Source organism: Dendrobates tinctorius, unplaced genomic scaffold (assembly GCF_039654945.1).
Source record: "Dendrobates tinctorius isolate UK_male_01 unplaced genomic scaffold, ASM3965494v1 ptg000027l, whole genome shotgun sequence".
Taxonomy (NCBI): Eukaryota; Metazoa; Chordata; class Amphibia; order Anura; family Dendrobatidae; genus Dendrobates; species Dendrobates tinctorius.
In genome coordinates this window covers 11,676,605-11,694,392 of record NW_027361695.1, presented here as the reverse complement: position 1 = coordinate 11,694,392, position 17,788 = coordinate 11,676,605, and the positions used below count along the sequence as shown (strand labels likewise).

Genomic DNA, 17,788 nt, shown 5'->3' with positions numbered 1-17,788 from the left:
TTCTTGCCCTGTCTTCTCTGACTTTCCTTATGACTGCCGGGATGAGAATGGGCGGCGGAAAGGAATACATTAGGCCCTGTGTCCACGGAAGCATAAACGCATCCAGGGTCCGGGGATTTCCCCTGGGGTTTAGGGAACAGAATGCTTCCACTTTTTTGTTTTTGTGGTCGGCAAACAGATCAATGTCCGGGGTTCCCCGCATGTTTATAATCTGCCAAAAAATGGACTGTTTTAGAACCCATTCCCCCTGGTGTAACTGGGTGCGACTTAGAAAGTCTGCTCTCTGGTTTTCTACTCCCCATATGTGTAATGCAGAGAGGGATAGTAGGTTTTTCTCGGCTAGTGTGAATATTTCGGAGGATGTGTTCATTAGTGTTCGGGACCTGGTTCCCCCTTGATAATTTATGTAGGCCACCGTCACCCGATTGTCTGAAAATATGCGGACGTGATGACCCTGTAGTGCCGGTAGGAAGTGTGTTAGGGCATAGCCTACTGCCAGTAGTTCCTTTTGGTTCGAGGATGCCTCTAGTTCCTGAACTTCCCATTCCCCCTGAGCCACAATGTTGCTCATATGTGCTCCCCATCCCTTGGGACTGGCATCCGTGGTAATTATGTGTGTAACTTTTATTACCCAGGGAATCCCTTTGGATAGGTTGTCTCTGCTTCTCCACCAACATAGGGAATGAATAGTTTTGGCGTCTAGTGTAACGTGACCTTCCAAGTGACCTCCTAATGCTGACTGGTTGGCTAATACGTCCCATTGTAGATCTCTCGTATGTAGCTGCGCCCACTGGACCCTCTGGCAGGCAGGCTGAGAGTGACCCTAGTAGCGACATCACTTTTCTTAGTGTCATGGAAGGGTTCTGAATTGCTCCTGCTACCATCTGAGCAATCCTCTCTTTTTTGTGGTCTGGAAGGTTAACACTCCTGGGTGTTTGAGTCCAGTGTTAGTCCTAGGAACTCCTGAACTTTGCTGGGCTCCAACCTCGATTTTTTTAGGTTTAGAAGCTAGCCAAGGTTTCGTAAAGTGTCCATTACTCTGTCCCTCTGTTCCTTGCATCTTTGGGCCGAGTTGCTCGCTATTAGAAAGTCGTCCAAATATGGAACTATTAAAATATCTTGCTCTCTTAGGTGAGCCATCATTTCTGCTACCAGTTTCGTGAAAATTCGTGGGGCTACAGAAATCCCAAATGGCAGAGCCCTGTACTGAAACTCCCTTATTTTGCCTCCAATGGAGACCGCTAGTCTGAGGTATTTTCGGGAGTCTTTGTGGATGGGAACGTGATAGTACGCATCGCTGAGGTCTAATACTGTCATGAAGCAATGTGGGAAGAGAATTTTGGTGGTTGACTTGATCGACTCCATTTTGAATTTTTGGTTTTTGACATAATCGTTTAGCCTCTTTAGGTTTATAATTGTCCGGAAGGTACCGTCCGGTTTGGTCACTAGAAAAAGAGGCGAGTAGAACCCTCTGCCACTCTCCTGCGGGGGAACCTCCTGGAGGACTCTTTTGCTTAACAAGCTTAGGACCTCTTTTTCGAGCGCTTTTGTTCTTTTATTGACGATCTTAGTGGAGTCATCACATATTTTTGAGGTGGGAGAGAGAGGAAGTCTATCCTTAGCCCTGACCCTATCAGATTTAATAACCAGGGGTTGTTCGATATTTTCCTCCAGGCTGGCAGAAAGAAGCTTAGCGTCCCTCCCACACTGGGCAAACAGTCACTTGGAGGGTTTTTTGTCTTGGGACTAGTTACCGAAGAAGAACCCCCTGTCCCTTCTTCTGTCGTCCCATTTCTGCTCCCTCGGGGGTCTCCTTTGAAAAAACTTTTTGTTACGAAAGGACTTTTTAAAGCCTGTAGGTCCCAAGTTTGGGAACCCCTTCTTTTTATCCCCTGCTTTCTGGAGGATGTCATCCAGCGTCTCTCCGAATAGGAATTTCCCTTCACAGGGGATGGAGCATAGCTTCATCTTAGTCTGTAAGTCTCCTGGCCAACATTTGAGCCACAGCGTTCTCCGGGCTGCATTTGACAGGGCTGCTGCTTTAGATGACAACCTTACCGAATCAGCTGATGAGTCGGCTAAGAGGCCGCCGCTCCTCTTATTACTGGAATGGATTCCAGGATTTTCTCCCTGGGTGTACCTTCCCTTAACTGCTTCCCTAGTTGGTCCACCCACACCATGAGGGCTCTAGAGGTACATGTTGCCGCTATCGCTGGCCTAAGATTTCCCCCAGCTGATTCCCAAGTACCCTTGAGGAAAGTATTGGCTTTTTTATCTAAGGGGTCTTTTAGAGTACCCATATCCTCAAAGGGGAGTGCAAACTTTTTTGAGGCCTTGGCGACCGCCACGTCTAGTTTCGGGGCTTTGTCCCAGGACGTGGATGCTTCCTCATCAAACAGATATTTTCTCTTAAGGGAAGGGACCGTGGAGTTCTTCCTATCTGGTCTTTCCCATTCTTTTTTTTATCAGGCCCTGTACATTCTCGTTTAGTGGAAACACTATGCGTTTCTTTTGGCCTAGCCCCCGAACATTATGTCCTGGACTGATCTATCAGGCCGAGGGTCTGCAACTCCCATGGTAGACCTTACTGCCCTTACTAACATGTCCACCTCATCTAGGGGAAAACAGTGATGGACCCGTTTCTTCATCTGAGGATGATGAGCCGGTGTCCGAAGTCTGTGAGGTAACTTCCCCTGACGTCAGGACTTCTGACTGGGAGCCTACCACTTCATCCCTTCTTTTTGGTTTGCCCTTGTGTTTTAGGGATGAAAAGACACTCTGAAACTCCGAACGGATTACCGCGCTTAGATCTGAGGCGTAATCCGGGGTTTCGTTACAAAGAACTTCCTGTATGCAGGATTCGCAGAGCTTTTTATCCCAAGAAGCTGGTAGTGGTCTGCTACAGGTGGGGCATTCCCTGTTCTTTGTTTTCTCTTTCTTCTTTCCCCAATAAGGGAAAGAGTTCTATTACAATGGGGACATTCACTTAGATCACTTACCCCATTATGCGCGGTTGCAGGTACCGGTTTGGGAGGTGGATTCAGATCCCTCACGGGTTGATCCACGGAAGGTGACTTGCTCCTCGCAGTTGACTTGCTCTGCTGCGTGGAGTGGCTACTGGACCGGCCCTCGCGCCTGTCCTTCTCTTTTTGCCGGTGACGGTGATGTTGTCTGTGCTGCTGCTTGGGCTGCTGCATTTGCTACTCCTCATGCTGGTCGCTGTCGTCCATGCTTACAGGATGCTTCCAGCACAGAGCAGCTCCAGCGTTCTCCCTTTTGAATTTCCCGGCTATGATGTCACCTCCACTCCCAGCCTGCCCCGCTGTGTGTCCGGGGAGCGCGCATTGCGCATGCGCCGACCGCGGGGACCCGGAAGTTGTTCATTCCATTTCCGGGGCAGCGCCATCTTGGTACACCTCTGTACCGCGGCGCTGCCCCCACCGGCGTCCTCCAGCCCCGGCCTCCTTTCCAGAGCGGCGGCTCGGTCCTCTCCTCCCCGCTCACCCTGTAAAGCTCCTCGGCTACAGCGGTGGCGGCTACAGGAACCGACCCCGCCACGATAGGGGCCTCCCCGCTGCCGGTGTACCGGACGAGACGGCCATCGACTTCTCTTCAAAGGTAAGCTGCTCCCGCTGCTGCTGGTTCCACGGGTCACCCGTCAAGGACAGGAACCCAACTGGGGGCGGAGGAGAGGTGCCGCCTTTTTATCTGTAGGTTCCTGTCCTTGATGGGCGGACCCCCTCTCTCCGTGGTGCTGTCATGGGTGAGAGAGAAAAGTATGTAAATTAGTTCTCCAGTAGGAAGAAAACTACTTCTGTAGTGACGCCTATTGGTGAACCTGAGGTTAAGAAAATATTCAGCTAAATTTCCAAGGTTGGCTCAAGTCTTCAAATAAGAATGTACACAAGGCATCCATATGCAAAGCAAAGCATTACAAAAATATCATAACCATTGCCATAGAAGGTGTGTGCCAAAAAAGTGAAAACTGCAAGGAAAGATATTACATTCCTTAGATAATGTCCCCACCCAAGACTACTAAAAATATTTTGAGAGTAAAGCAGTAAAGTGCAACCCAATTTATGTCCCCTGCTAAATTTTTCCCTGGAACCCATAGTTTGGGAGATATCAGGTAGGTGCCATATTGCTTGGGTAAGCAATGCCTATATCTCCTGCCCTAGGATAGAGAATCCTCTAAAGGCCCACCATACACAAAAGAGAGCCATTGGCTGAGCTATCTCCATAGACCAGAAGATTCTGCTTGGCCGTGTGTTCTCTATGAGACTGAATCTTCTGGTGGTGGCTCAACTCTAGGGAAAACAAAGGGATCGGCATTTAGAAATCCAATGTGCCTATTATTCTCTTTGACAGATGATATCAGGAAGAGTTGGGAGGCCCCTATACACAAGTGAAATGGTCGGCACTCCATCTAATTGTGGTGCACGTGGAGAAAAGTAATAGTGAATGAAGAAATCCCGGCACTCACGTGTTGAACAATGCTCATTTAATCCAATACATGGAAATCCATGGATTTCCATGTATTGGATTAAATGAGAGTTGTTCAACATCAACACGCTGAGTGCCAGGATTTCTTCCTTGACGTATACACAGTAGACTCTCAGCTCATCCCTCTAATATCGGCAAGTTTGGCAGCCTCTAGTCTAATGCAGATGGGAGCCTAAAAGGTGGCCATACACCTAGAGTAGATGTCATCCGACAGCTATTCCTTCTAGCTGCCCTAATAGACATGCATGCTTAGCTCAGTTGAGTGTGCATATGTTTTCATTGGAAAGGGGGAAAAGGGCTGTTGCTAGATACCTCTAGTAGTGGCAATTCTCCCTTAAGAACAAAAGATTGGGTATGCTGAAATTCAATATGGCCGATCCTTCCATTCCTAACATTTGTTGTCAGCCAAGAGATGGAATCTATCATATACCAGACTTGCTTGGCCAATCCAGCCCAGTTCATAAGGTTTGCCCAATGTTCATTTTGGTCCTTTTGGACTTGAGGATGACAAAAAGTTGCTCATGGGTGTGTTGCTACAAAACTGTAGTATATACTACAAGGAACCTACATTATGGAGATGTTAGGAAGGTCCTATCCAGAAAACTACATTTTTATAGTTGGGAGGATTAAGGCAACACTGACTTGACTTCAAGTTCTGGACGAATCAAACCAAAAGATGCTTCAAAGATCTCCGCATTATGGGCCCCAGAGAAGAAATATTCATGGGTGGGAGATCAGACCGTAAATACTAGTGACATTTGAGGATGATAAAGATGTTCCTACGTGTATAAACACATATTTATGTATTAGTTCCTCTACTTCAGAGCTAAAGCATTTAGCATATGGATTACATTACAGATGCAACAGAGAATAATAACATTAATGTTCATACAAAAATCACAAAAATGCCAACATATGGGTTGAATTTAATTATCTTAATTTCATTCCAAGATCTCGAAAAATGAATTAACCCTTAAGCGCAAACTTCATATGGAAACTCAGTTGGAGATGATTTTCTAAGTAAGATTTCCAATCTTTCATTTTATCTTTTGTTCTTGCTTTTATCCAAGCCCAAATTTTTGCAGGATCTCTATCTATTGTTTATTGACATTCTGGAATGTGACCAGGTTTATTTCAGATTGTGCGCATCCAATATTACCCTGACCCTACCGCAGTCCGTTCCCAGTTTACCTCTCTGCCAAGGTCCACACACACTGCTGGGAGTTACAAGAGGTTATGGCAGGGTCGGGACAAAGTATTTTGGTGCTCTAGGCAGATTAAGCCTATGGAGCCCCCCCACCCCAAAGCAAAGGAATGGCTCAGAGACTAAGGTAACAGGAACCCTAATGCACATACCCCACTTCCCCTTTGATGGGTTAGGTAGAGGTAGCAAACTCTGATGACCACTTCCATTAAAATTTTTAACTTTTTCCCAAAAAAGTTATCAAAAGTTAAAAAAAAAAAAAAAAAAAAAGTGGCATAATTTAGGGATGTGACTCAACAAAGAATGCAATTTCAAAGATAGATACAGAATCAATCATTTTTTTATGGACCATTTACACCATACAGGGGTAAAAAATTGCAATATTCATCCCTGACATCCTAGATTTTAAATGTAGAACCCAAGGAAAATTATGGAATCTACTAAAGCGTAACTATAATCTGGGCCGTTTGGTTTCAATTAAGGTGTCCAGCATTTGGCAAATACCCTAATGGACAAAAAAACAAGCCCCTTATATATAAAAGGGACTTGTCTGATAGTTTTTGTGTCCGTCATGCGACAAATACAGCTTGCACAAAACTAATGGTGGTTGTGGTGATGTATTCCAGTTCTGGTGACACACTCAGTGATGGTTGTTCTGGTGCCGTATTCATTTAGTGATGATGATTCTAGTGATATATTCATAAAACAGAACCATACATAAATACAAGCCAAAATCATCATCAATACATAATTAGGGCACCAGAGCCATCCATAGTACATGAATATGGCACCAGAAACATCAGTGAATAAATACATCACCAGAACCACCATCAGTACATGAATAACTGACCAGAACCAAGAGTACTTGAATACAAGAACCAAGCTTTATACACCAATCTAATGCAATATCAAGTCTACCGTTATCAGCAATAACCGCCACACCATCAGCCCTTATGAACCACGGCCTGTACCATGGCTGTCCCCTCTCTAATTTTATATTACGCTGTCCCCCCACCATGCTAACCTCTCTCCATATTATGCCTCCATTTCACGCTGCCCTCTCTCCATATCCATTCTGTGCCCCTTCTCACACTATACCCTCATACTGGCCACTACGCTGCCCTCTTTAAACTGGAACCACTCTTCACACTGTCCCCCCTACACAGTATGATGTCACCAGAGCCACCCATACGGTATGATATCCACAACCACCCAATATACTGTACAGTATAATGTCTACCACAGACCCTCATAAATAGTATGATGTCCAAACCAGCCTCCATGTATACTATGTTGATCCCCACAACATCTCATACAGTATTTTGGCCCCCAAACAGCACCCCAAACAGCATGATATTCACCACAACCCCCTATCCAGTATGGTCACCACAGCACATAGTATGACCTTCACAGCTCCTCATACTTTGCTGTCCCCCCTTTACTGCCCCTCACTTCATGGCCCAAATGCACAGTCCCTCAGTTTATTCTCCCCATCTGCACAGCCCCCTTGGTTTATTCTTCCCATCTGCACAGCCTCCTTGGTTTATTCTCCCCATCTGCACAGTCCCTCAGTTTATTCCCCTCATCTGCACAACCCTTCATTTTATTCCTCACCTCTGCACAGATCCTCACTTTACTCACCCCTCTGCACTACCGCTCAGCTTATTCCCCCATTGGTGCAGCCCCTCATTTTATTCCCCCCTCTGCACAGCCCCTCAAATTATTCCCGCATCTGCACAGTCCGTAATTTTATTCCGCTCCATCTGCAGTCTCTCCTTTTATTCCATCTGCACAGCCCCTCAGTTTATTACTATCTGCACAGACCATTTATTACCCTCATCTGCATCGCCCCTCATTTCATTCCCCCATCTGCACAGACCCTCATTTTAACCCCCTCTGCACAGCCCCTCAGCTTATTCCCCCCATCTGCACAGCCCATCATTTTATTCCCCCCATCAGCACAGCCCCTCCTCTCAATGTATGCCCCCTGCACATTAATATAATAAATATAATAAAAAAAAGCTCACACTCACCTAATCCCGGCACTATGAAGTGCAGCAATGGATGCTGGACGGCGCGATGACGTTACTTCACCGCACCATCCAACAAGGCGCAGGGGTGCGTCTTGCTGGAGATCCCGGCGGATCATGGGAGATTACAGCTCCTCTGCTCCTGTCCCGGGCGGTGCACACAGCAATTGCATTCACATTTAAGATGTGAATGCAATTGACAGCAGGGAGGGAGTGATGTGTGGGGCGCAGGCAGAGAGAGGGGTGAGCGGTGTCAGTGACTGACACTAGTCCCAGGTGTGCCCACACCCCAGCCATCACTGTGCTGAATGTCTGCGGCCGCAGAAAGATGTAGGGCGACCGCAGACATTCAGCAAATTTTTTTTTACAAAGTACGACCCCCTCGGGTAGGCAAGAAGTATCGCCCTAGGCAGGTGCTTTCCCTGCCTACCCCTAAAGTCCTAGCCTTGGGTTATGGAACGGAATGGTATCTGATGGGTTGTAACCACAATACGTTCACCCCCAGCATGTTGCCTTCTTTTACTACCATCATACATGGCAGGAAGGGATCCCATTTCCAGTCTAAATTGTTTTTCAAAAAGTCGTTTAATTCTGTAGACACAAACATGAGTGACAACTGGTTTTTATTTGAGGAGATGTAAAGAAATATTATTTTCTAAAATGACATTCAAATACGCCATAAAAATCGCCATCCGTGCCGATTTACTCAAAAATGGCTTTGTTAAATTTATATTTATGTACATAACAAATCAACTGAGTGGACCAAAGGTCAAGAAGACACCTTTAACCTCCCCAAATATGCACATGTAATAAAAACCAGATATTAATAGAAATGCCTAAGCGGAATGTATACCCTACACAGTAAGCATATGGAATTCATAGACAGGACAAGCAATCCTATTAATCATCAGCTGCAAACACTGGTGAAGGGCGAATAATGTTACAGTCATAAAAATCTAGCGTTTTAAGGGCATTGTAAAAAAAGAAAAGAAAAAAAGAAAACATAAAAATAACTTGGCCATTCGAAGGCTATGTCAAAAACATGTGCATCCGAACGACTAACAAATGCGTCCTTGTCCGTAAAACCCGACAGTAGATCAGATTCCACTTTCTAACCTGCACTTAACAACCAACTGGAGTCCACATTTATTTTTTTATTATGGGAAATAAAGCATTTTGATACTTGGCACCCACAATGTGGTCCAAGCAATAGATCATTTTCATTTCTGTCCCCATCTATAAGGCACTTTGGCTATCAAGGACAGCTCAAGATCTGGAGGACACAAGGTGTGTATTCTATGAACAACCAATTGCTTTCAATAGGAAGGAGTAATTCTTTATGTGTCCTGCGGGGGCAATGCAGGAAAACTGAACACTTCCAGGTTCTCTCCCAGGTCACAGTCGATCACTAGGTTCAAGACGCCCTGAAAATGGCTCACATCAGTGGAGATTTTTAAGTATAAAAGAAGTCAATTTCCTACAGACAGCTGCCTACCATAAACATTAACAATATGATTTGTAAAGTGCTGCAGAATAAGTATAAAATTATTATTTATCCCGTATTTCATAAAGAAGGGCAATTAAATATCCTTTATTATATTACCCAGGCATCATTTCCCAATCCAGTTGTGTCCCTATCATCTGACACGCTATAAGCCAGTCATACAAATTTAGGGCCTGATTCCTCATCGGCGGGGTTTTTCTTAAAATCACTTTTCTTTTTTTGTCTTGTGGTATAAATTGCCATCTTTTGTTCCAATTTCTTCAAAATGGAAAACGAGGTCCATGGCTCTTGTGCAAAATAGAAAAAAAATGCTCTTTCGTTTTGTCATTAAACTTTTTTTGGGGACTTTTTTAGTGCAAAATCAAAAAGTTTTGGGGAAGTGCGTAATACATATATCATGATAACATTATCTGCCCATTAGAGGTCCTATGGTGCTTTTTAATGGATCTTTAGGAAAGGCCATTAATACTTGATAAATGCAGAGTTTGACTCCAGAGATCCCACTGAGATCTAGATGAATGGGGTTGGATATGTTAGCTCATACATAATGTACCCCATTAATTGTTTACCTTGGCACAGCTTTGAATATTTGGTCGTGGTTTTGCCGGGTACTGCGACTGTGTATTTATTTGAATGGCACTGAGATACAGAACCAAGCACAGCTGCAACCAAGTGAATGGCACTGTGGGTAAATAATATTGGAGATGCAATGTGATCTCTTTATGGGGGTGTAAGGACTGAGAAAGCAGATAAGGATGGTCCATTAATATTCCGTTCTTGGCGTTGAATTTCTCATGTATTCAGTCTTAACCAGCAAGAAAAAGGGTTGACCTTTGACCTATCGTGTGCCGCGCAAGCTAAAGAGTAAGAGAGGGGAGACTGGACCAATTCGTGGCTAAGATGCACCAAACTTTTTTCACTTTTGAATATTGCTGGAGTTATGGAGAAAATTGGAAACTTTTTGAGTCCATCAGTACTTACTTCATTGTCATGGGGAGGCAGCTGATGTAGAAGCTGTTTGATCCTCGACTTCTCGCCGGGGCTGTTTACATAGGGAACTTTATCATCGGGTAAGCAGCTATAATACTGGTGAACCTGGAAACACAAAGACGGGCAATAATTTTTAACGGTGCAACATTTTCTAAGTTTCTACACTCAAAATTAAAAAAATATATATACTGTATATATATTCTATATAACAGTCAGAACTAATATTTCTATCTTTCCAGTGCATAAATCTGCTTGGCCACAGTTACTAGAACAGACAAAGCTCCTTTTCCAAAATCAGGCTGCATTCCATCAGGACACATGAAAAATAGATCACTGAGTCTCATACATGGAGCCAAAATGTTTTCAGTAAGCCTATCGCACAATAATGGTAGTGAAACATCTAAAATGTCCGGAAATGTGTGAGCCCAGAACAGTGAGCTTGAGGCAGGGGATATATGGGAAAACAAAACAAGAAAACGTTTAAGCAGCAAGTGTTAGGAATGTAATCTGACTACTAAGTATTACCTTTTGCAAAATGTGGCCTAGATACTGTATGTGCACTTAAAGAGGTTATATATTTGTATTTAAAGGAAACCCAACAAAAGAAAACTTTAGAAAGGCTCTTTATCGTACATAAAGATGTGAAACCATTTTTTAAATATCTAATTTCTAGGCTGAGATATCATAACTTGAATTTACAGGCCCAAAGCCTGAGGCTGCATTATGGATTCTGATTATATATTTTTCTAAATTTCTCTCAAGTGCATGGTTTATCATGAAAACCTTGTGAGGCTCTGTATCACCAAAAGATTCTTTCAGCAGCTGATTTATGACCACATCAAAGTTGAATGTCAGTGGAAACAAAAGAGCCTCTAAAAGCCAAACGGAGCAAAATTTTTAATGAACCTCAATTGCAAAAATGATTTTTAGCCCCAAATACATGCATTTAAAGAAAGAATAAAAACCATCCATAAAGGTAGACAAACCCTTTAAGTCTACAATGGATCTGGTTTATATATAACTAGCTATGAACCCATTCTACGCCCGGGTGGTGGGCATTTTTATTGGTATATGGTCTCCCATCCTGGTATGTGCTGCACCCCTAATCCCTATCCTGGTATGTATGGTACCCTCACCCCCCAATCCTGGTATGCATGGTACCCCCTTATCCATATACTGGTATTCATCGTTCCCTCACCCCCAATCCTGGTATGCATGGCACCCCCTCATCCCTATCATGGTATACATGGCACCCCCCTCATCCCTATCATGGTATACATGGCACCCCCCTCATCCCTATTGTGGTATGCATGGTACCCCCTCATCCCTATCGTGGTATGCATGGTGCCCTCACCCCCCAATCCTGGTATGCATGGTCCTCTTACCCCCAATCCTGGTATGCATGGTCCCCTCACCCCCCAATCCTGGTATGCATGGTCCCCTCACCCCCCAATCCTGGTATGCATGGTCCCCTCACCTCCCCCCCATGCTGGTATGCATGGTCCCCTCACCCCCCCATGCTGGTATGCATGGTCCCCTCACCCCCCCATGCTGGTATGCATGGTCCCCTCACCCCCCAATCCTGGTATGCATGGTCCCCTCACCCCCCAATCCTGGTATGCATGGTCCCCTCACCCCTCAATCCTGGTATGCATGGTCCCCTCACCCCCAATCCTGGTATGCATGGTCCCCTCACCCCCCAATCCTGGTATGCATGGTCCCCTCACCCCCCAATCCTGGTATGCATGGTCCCCTCACCCCCCAATCCTGGTATGCATGGTCCCCTCACCCCCCAATCCTGGTATGCATGGTCCTCTCAACCCCCCCATGCTGGTATGCATGGCCCTCTCATCCCTATCCTGGTATGCATAGTCCTCTCACCCCCTACCCTGGTATGCATGGTCCCCTCACCCCCCAATCCTGGTATGCATGGTCTTCTCACTCCCCTATCCTAATATGCATGATCCCCTCACCCCCCAATCCTGGTATGCATGGTCCTCTCACCCCCCTTTCCTGGTATGCATGGTCCCCTCACCCCCCAATCCTGGTATGCATGGTCCCCTCACCCCCCAATCCTGGTATGCATGGTCCCCTCACCCCCCAATCCTGGTATGCATGGTCCCCTCACCCCCCAATCCTGGTATGCATGGTCCCCTCACCCCCCAATCCTGGTATGCATGGTCCTCTCACCCCCCCCATGCTGGTATGCATGGCCCTCTCATCCCTATCCTGGTATGCATAGTCCTCTCACCCCCTACCCTGGTATGCATGGTCCCCTCACCCCCCAATCCTGGTATGCATGGTCCTCTCACTCCCCTATCCTAATATGCATGGTCCCCTCACCCCCCAATCCTGGTATGCATGGTCCTCTCACCCCCCTTTCCTGGTATGCATGGTCCCCTCACCCCCCAATCCTGATATGAATGGTCCCCCTCACCCCTATTAAACTGCACTCATTAAAAAAAACAAAAAACATTTATACTCACCTTTCTTCTCCGTGTCCAGCCCTGTCCTGTTCTGGGCGTGTTGTGGTCCGGACTGGGTACCTACGCAGTCCTCGCTTTCTGCCGCCATGTTCTTGAAGACACGCTGCAGAATGTCTTCTATAAGATGGCGGCGGTAAGCGTGGACTGCGCATGCGCCGATTCCGGCGCCACAACCCGCCCTCTCCTGACATCACATGAAGGCGCAAGACCCCGTGGCAACAGCAACACCGGCTTGGTAAGGTGTTGTAGAGATCGCGGTATGCGTCCAGTGCTTATGCATACCGCGATCTCTTGGGGGTCTGCGTCACTCTGTGGGGGACGCGTCACTCTGTCTGGAGCAAGACTGCGCAGTGCGCAGGCGCGCCACGCTTGTGCAGTCTATAGAGGCTTCAGACAGAGTGACGCTTAGCCCGTTATATTATAGATATTGGCAGTTATTTGTATAGATTTTGCAGAGGGATCAGTGTCAATCTGCATACACTTTTGGGGGAGGGAAAGGCGTTTAGAAAAAGAAGTGTGGCATGTAAAAAAAAAAAAAAAAAGTCATTGGTGCGGCTCCAGGCTTTGGGGCCATTAGTTATAATTGCCAATAGCCTTGATTTTGCAAGGAATTTCCCAGGAACTGGACTGAAGAAGGGGCAGGGTTTGGCAAAATTACACTCAAAAGGTGGACTTTTGGGGAGAGTTCCCAGGCGGTTATGCAGCGGGACATTAATTTGTCATTCTAATGGTTAGTGGATCTGCAATCAGATCATTACCATGTAAATCAGTGCCTTTGCCCTGTCGAAAAGAGAAGGATACCAACCAATAGCGGACACAGACAGAAGCGGTGGCCAGTGCAAGAACAGGATATGAGCCCCTGTGTGTCAGTTTCAGAAGATTTTTTTTTATTTGAAGGTGGTAGAGGACCCCTGCGCGGCTGTACGGGTTGCACCAATGATACGTCCGCCTCTGATCCCGACCACAGGACCTCCACCCTATTAGATCAACTAGGGCCAGAGATCGTCTAATGCAGTTGCACTTTAATAAATAAACCCTCCAATGTTCTCTGAAAACACAAATTAATAAAGTCATCTCCGCAGTGAAAATTGTGTAAATGTAAAGAAGATGTCAGCACCTGCCTGTATAACAGCTGTTACCGCTTCGTCTTGGCAATAAATATGTTGTCTGCGCCTCCGCCCACACTGCAAGCCCTCAAGAGTTGTCTTCCACAATTTGCTAAAATGATTAGCAGATTAAATCTGTTCAAAGGCTTGTTTTTCTGCTGGACGATTAAAGTGCCTCAGATGGGCACCGAGGAGGTAAACATTATGGTGGCCGGAAAAATGAATTTTGCCCATCAATTGCACAGGCCCTCATTAATGGTGCGATGTACGGATGCTCATTTTGTGCTGGGGGAAACAATCACTGACAATAACCCATAGCTCCCCTTTAATGTCCATTGAGGTTGGCACCAAACTTTCAATACATGCCATAAATCTGCACTATTCAGAAAACATTGCCCTGGCCCCTCTTCTTTTGCCTTGCCTTGATTCAGGAATGTCCGATCTTCATCTTGCGCCTGTACCAGTTTCGGAAAACTTATTGTTTAACCACTAGTCTGTATACCCTCGATGCACTTACGGGTTTTCCACTTTAGACTTTTATGTCCTTAGATAAATATTTATTAGGTTGGCGTCCCATCTCAGGAAGCCCTTCCTATGGTGAAAACATGGGGAGCCGCTAGTGCTAATTCTACAAGCAGCAGCAGTCACCTTTAAGAGCCGACCGCATGGAATGATGGAGGTACCACCATAAGTTCAACTATCTCTCTATTGAAGGGAATAAGAAAAAGTCAAGGGAACCTCTGAAACTTCTCTGTTCAGATTTTGTCATGATATGAAAGTGCCAACTAGAACTCTACATTGCAGGAAGATTGTGGAGGATACAAAAGGTCTTCATAACATAAGAGGCGTTAATCACAATTCTGAAAGCAGAAGCAGTCACTTTTAAGAGGGAACCGTAAGGAGAGATGGAGGTACCACCACAAGTACAAAAGTACAAAAAGTTGAGCCAATCTCTGAAACATCTCTGTTCAGACTTTGCCATGAAAGTGCCAACTAGAACTCTACATTGCAGGACCACAAAAAAAAAAAAGGATGACTGGAGAGTACAAAAGGTCTTTTAAAAAATAATAATTTTGGTTTCAGAGATGTATTAAAACATATTTTGTATGAAATTTGAAATATGATTTTTTTTTTCAAATCTCCCTTAGTATTATTTGTATTGGTAGGGACATTGTATATAGACAACTGAAGACCATGAGCACTGGCGCACGGCATATCTCTTGGCCGCTGCACAGTCCTGTGTGTCCTGCTTGCCACTGAATCTAGTACAAGATGCTTCTTTTTCTCCTGTAGATGATGAAAAGCTATCATCAACCAATCATCTCTTCAGCTCCCTGCAGTGGGGTGGAGCTTACACTCAGCATGTGGCATGTAGGCTGCTGCACACGGCACAGTCTGTGGCCTCTCCTGTGCTTTACACTCTGTGGCATTCTAAATATTCAGAATAACACTGGATTAGTATGAGGCACGTTAGGAGATAGTTAAAGATTTCATGTCTGAATTGGATTTTAACATCGATTGTTAATGTCTTTCCTGGTTGGAAAGTTAACTATTAACACTATGGGTACATCAAAGATTTAGTTTATTTTTAAAACTTTTTTTGTAAGGATGATCCTTGCTTGCATGAGATCCTAAATTAATCGCATTAACTTTGTGAGGGAACCTGGAAAGAAGAGATGAATTATCCTACAGCTCACCCACAGGAGAAATGAAGTAGTACATGTTGTCGAGTGGAATCAATGGCAGGAGTCTTCCAAGCGTGAGAGACCCTCTAAATTACTGCTCATCGATAGGTCTTACAATAAGCTGTCCATAAATCACTGGAAACTCAAATGAATCGTATTTACTTTGGGAGGGAACCTGGAAAAAAAGTTTTGAATTATCCTGCAGCTCCCCCACAGGAGAAATTAAGTATTACATGCTGTCGAATGGAATCAATGGCAGGAGTCTTCCAAGCATGAGAGACCCTCTAAATTACTGCTCATCGATAGGTCTTACAATAAGCTGTCCATAAATCACTGGAAACTCAAATGAATCGTATTTACTTTGGGAGGGAACCTGGAAAAAAAGTTTTGAATTATCCTGCAGCTCCCCCACAGGAGAAATTAAGTATTACATGCTGTCGAATGGAATCAATGGCAGGAGTTCTCCAGCGTGAGAAACCCTCTATGTATCGATATGGCCAATACAGGAGTATCCTCAACATTTTCTAGTACAGTGATCTCAAACCAAGAAAACCCCTTTATAAAGAATTCCAGAGATCACAGGTGACTTTTACCAATAGTGACATAATATGGCACGATTTGGATTTTGGACCAGATCTGCGATGATTGACAACGTAAACCACCATATCTCAAATTTACTTCTGACAGTTGCTGGGATGGTTTCCAAAAATATTGGGCAAATTTGGGACCGTCCTTGGTCGAAAGAGGCAGGTTTATGCAAATACAGTCAAAGTTGGGTGGTCCGGTTTGGTTTGGGGGGGGGGGGGGGGCGTTTATAGGCGTGCCTAGGACTAGACATCTTTATTCTGCCAATAAGGCATGTATGATATCCTCAAATGTATCGAAAAGGTTTTGATAAGTGAAAAGCAAAGACTAATTCTACGGCGCCAAAGCCAACGTGTTAAAATGTGCTTTACATGAATGCTGGTGACTCGCGGCTTTGAGGTGGGAATGTCAACCCCGATATCTACAGGGAATTATGAAGAAGTAAGAATTTACTGGAAAGAGTTCACTTAAATGAGCAGAAATTAAGTGTAAATATTCGAGAAACTAGTCTCTATCAATAAAACATACAGATATAATCAAATAGTCTGCGTACGTCTTCAAGCCTCCGGATATTTCCGTTTTTTTTATTTTTTTTTTTTAATTCTGAGCACTTTGAATGCAAGAAGAAAGCTAATTTGGAGAAACATATTCTTGAAGCGCTGCAGAGCGGGACAAACGCCGGAAGGCAGATGATGATTATTCTAAAGGGTCGGTCACATTATATCCCTTTATAATAGACAACCACTTACATATAAATCAGGGCCCCAAAAGCATGAAAAGAAAGTGACAATGTGCCACATCTTCAGTAGAAAAGACTCTGCCATTGTAAATTCTAGAGTGTCCTCTGGGCAAAAATATATTAATAAATATTCTATTTAAAATTTTATATTTTACTCATGAAGCTTCTTTAAAAGAGTGTATTTTTTATCAACAAAAAATAGTAAAAAAAAAAAAATATATATATATCCCCTATATGTAATTTTGCCAATACAAAAAAATCCTACCGTTTTGTGTATACAGCTACTTTGCGGACTTATGTATACAGAGTAGATGCAAACCCTGTGTGTAGTACGATGTCTTTACTTCTCTGCCATCCCCCACTTGTCTGCAAAAAAAAAAAGTAGCATCGGAGGAAGTGGAGTAACACATGATTGTAAGATCAGACTACACACAGAGATTGATTGTTGTCTGTTACCATAGAGACGCATAATATTGCATAGGAGCTGTGTGCACTAAACTTTTTTTTTTTTTCAGATGCAAAAAAAATTGATGAAAAAGTGAACATACCTAATAGGAGTTTGTATGTTCTCCCTGTGTTTGCGTGGGTTTCCTCCGGAGTTTCCAGTTTCCCCCACACTCTAAAGACATACTGATAGGGTAAAACCTAATGGACACCGTTTTAAGCAGATGTGAAAAGTGTCTTAAAAGGGATATTTCTATTGCAGACATTTTAAGGCATAGCTACATATCGGTGTCATCTATAAGAGGCCAACTTCAGGGACCTGCACACGTCTTGAGAATGGTGCCCCATTGCAAGTCGTCGAGAATGAAGGGGTGCAACTCTTTATTTACTTTTGTGGGAGTTTAAAAGAAAGTTACAGAGTTATTCTCAACTTCGCAGATGGATATTGCTGGACTGTTCTTGTGAAAATAAGCACTTAAGCAATTTACTGTTTGTTCAAATCTGCTGCCATT

General features: G+C 44.4%; 1 protein-coding gene across 3 annotated transcripts in view; it reads right to left on the bottom strand.

Moving 5' to 3' along the window:
* Nucleotides 1-17,788, bottom strand: part of PRICKLE2 (prickle planar cell polarity protein 2) — a 280,528-nt gene that overhangs the window by 40,922 nt on the left and 221,818 nt on the right. For all 3 annotated transcript variants that reach the window (XM_073569766.1, XM_073569768.1, XM_073569767.1), the window contains one exon: nt 10,223-10,336. In XM_073569766.1, the coding sequence (XP_073425867.1) occupies nt 10,223-10,336 (114 nt within the window). The remainder of the gene's footprint in view (nt 1-10,222; nt 10,337-17,788) is intronic.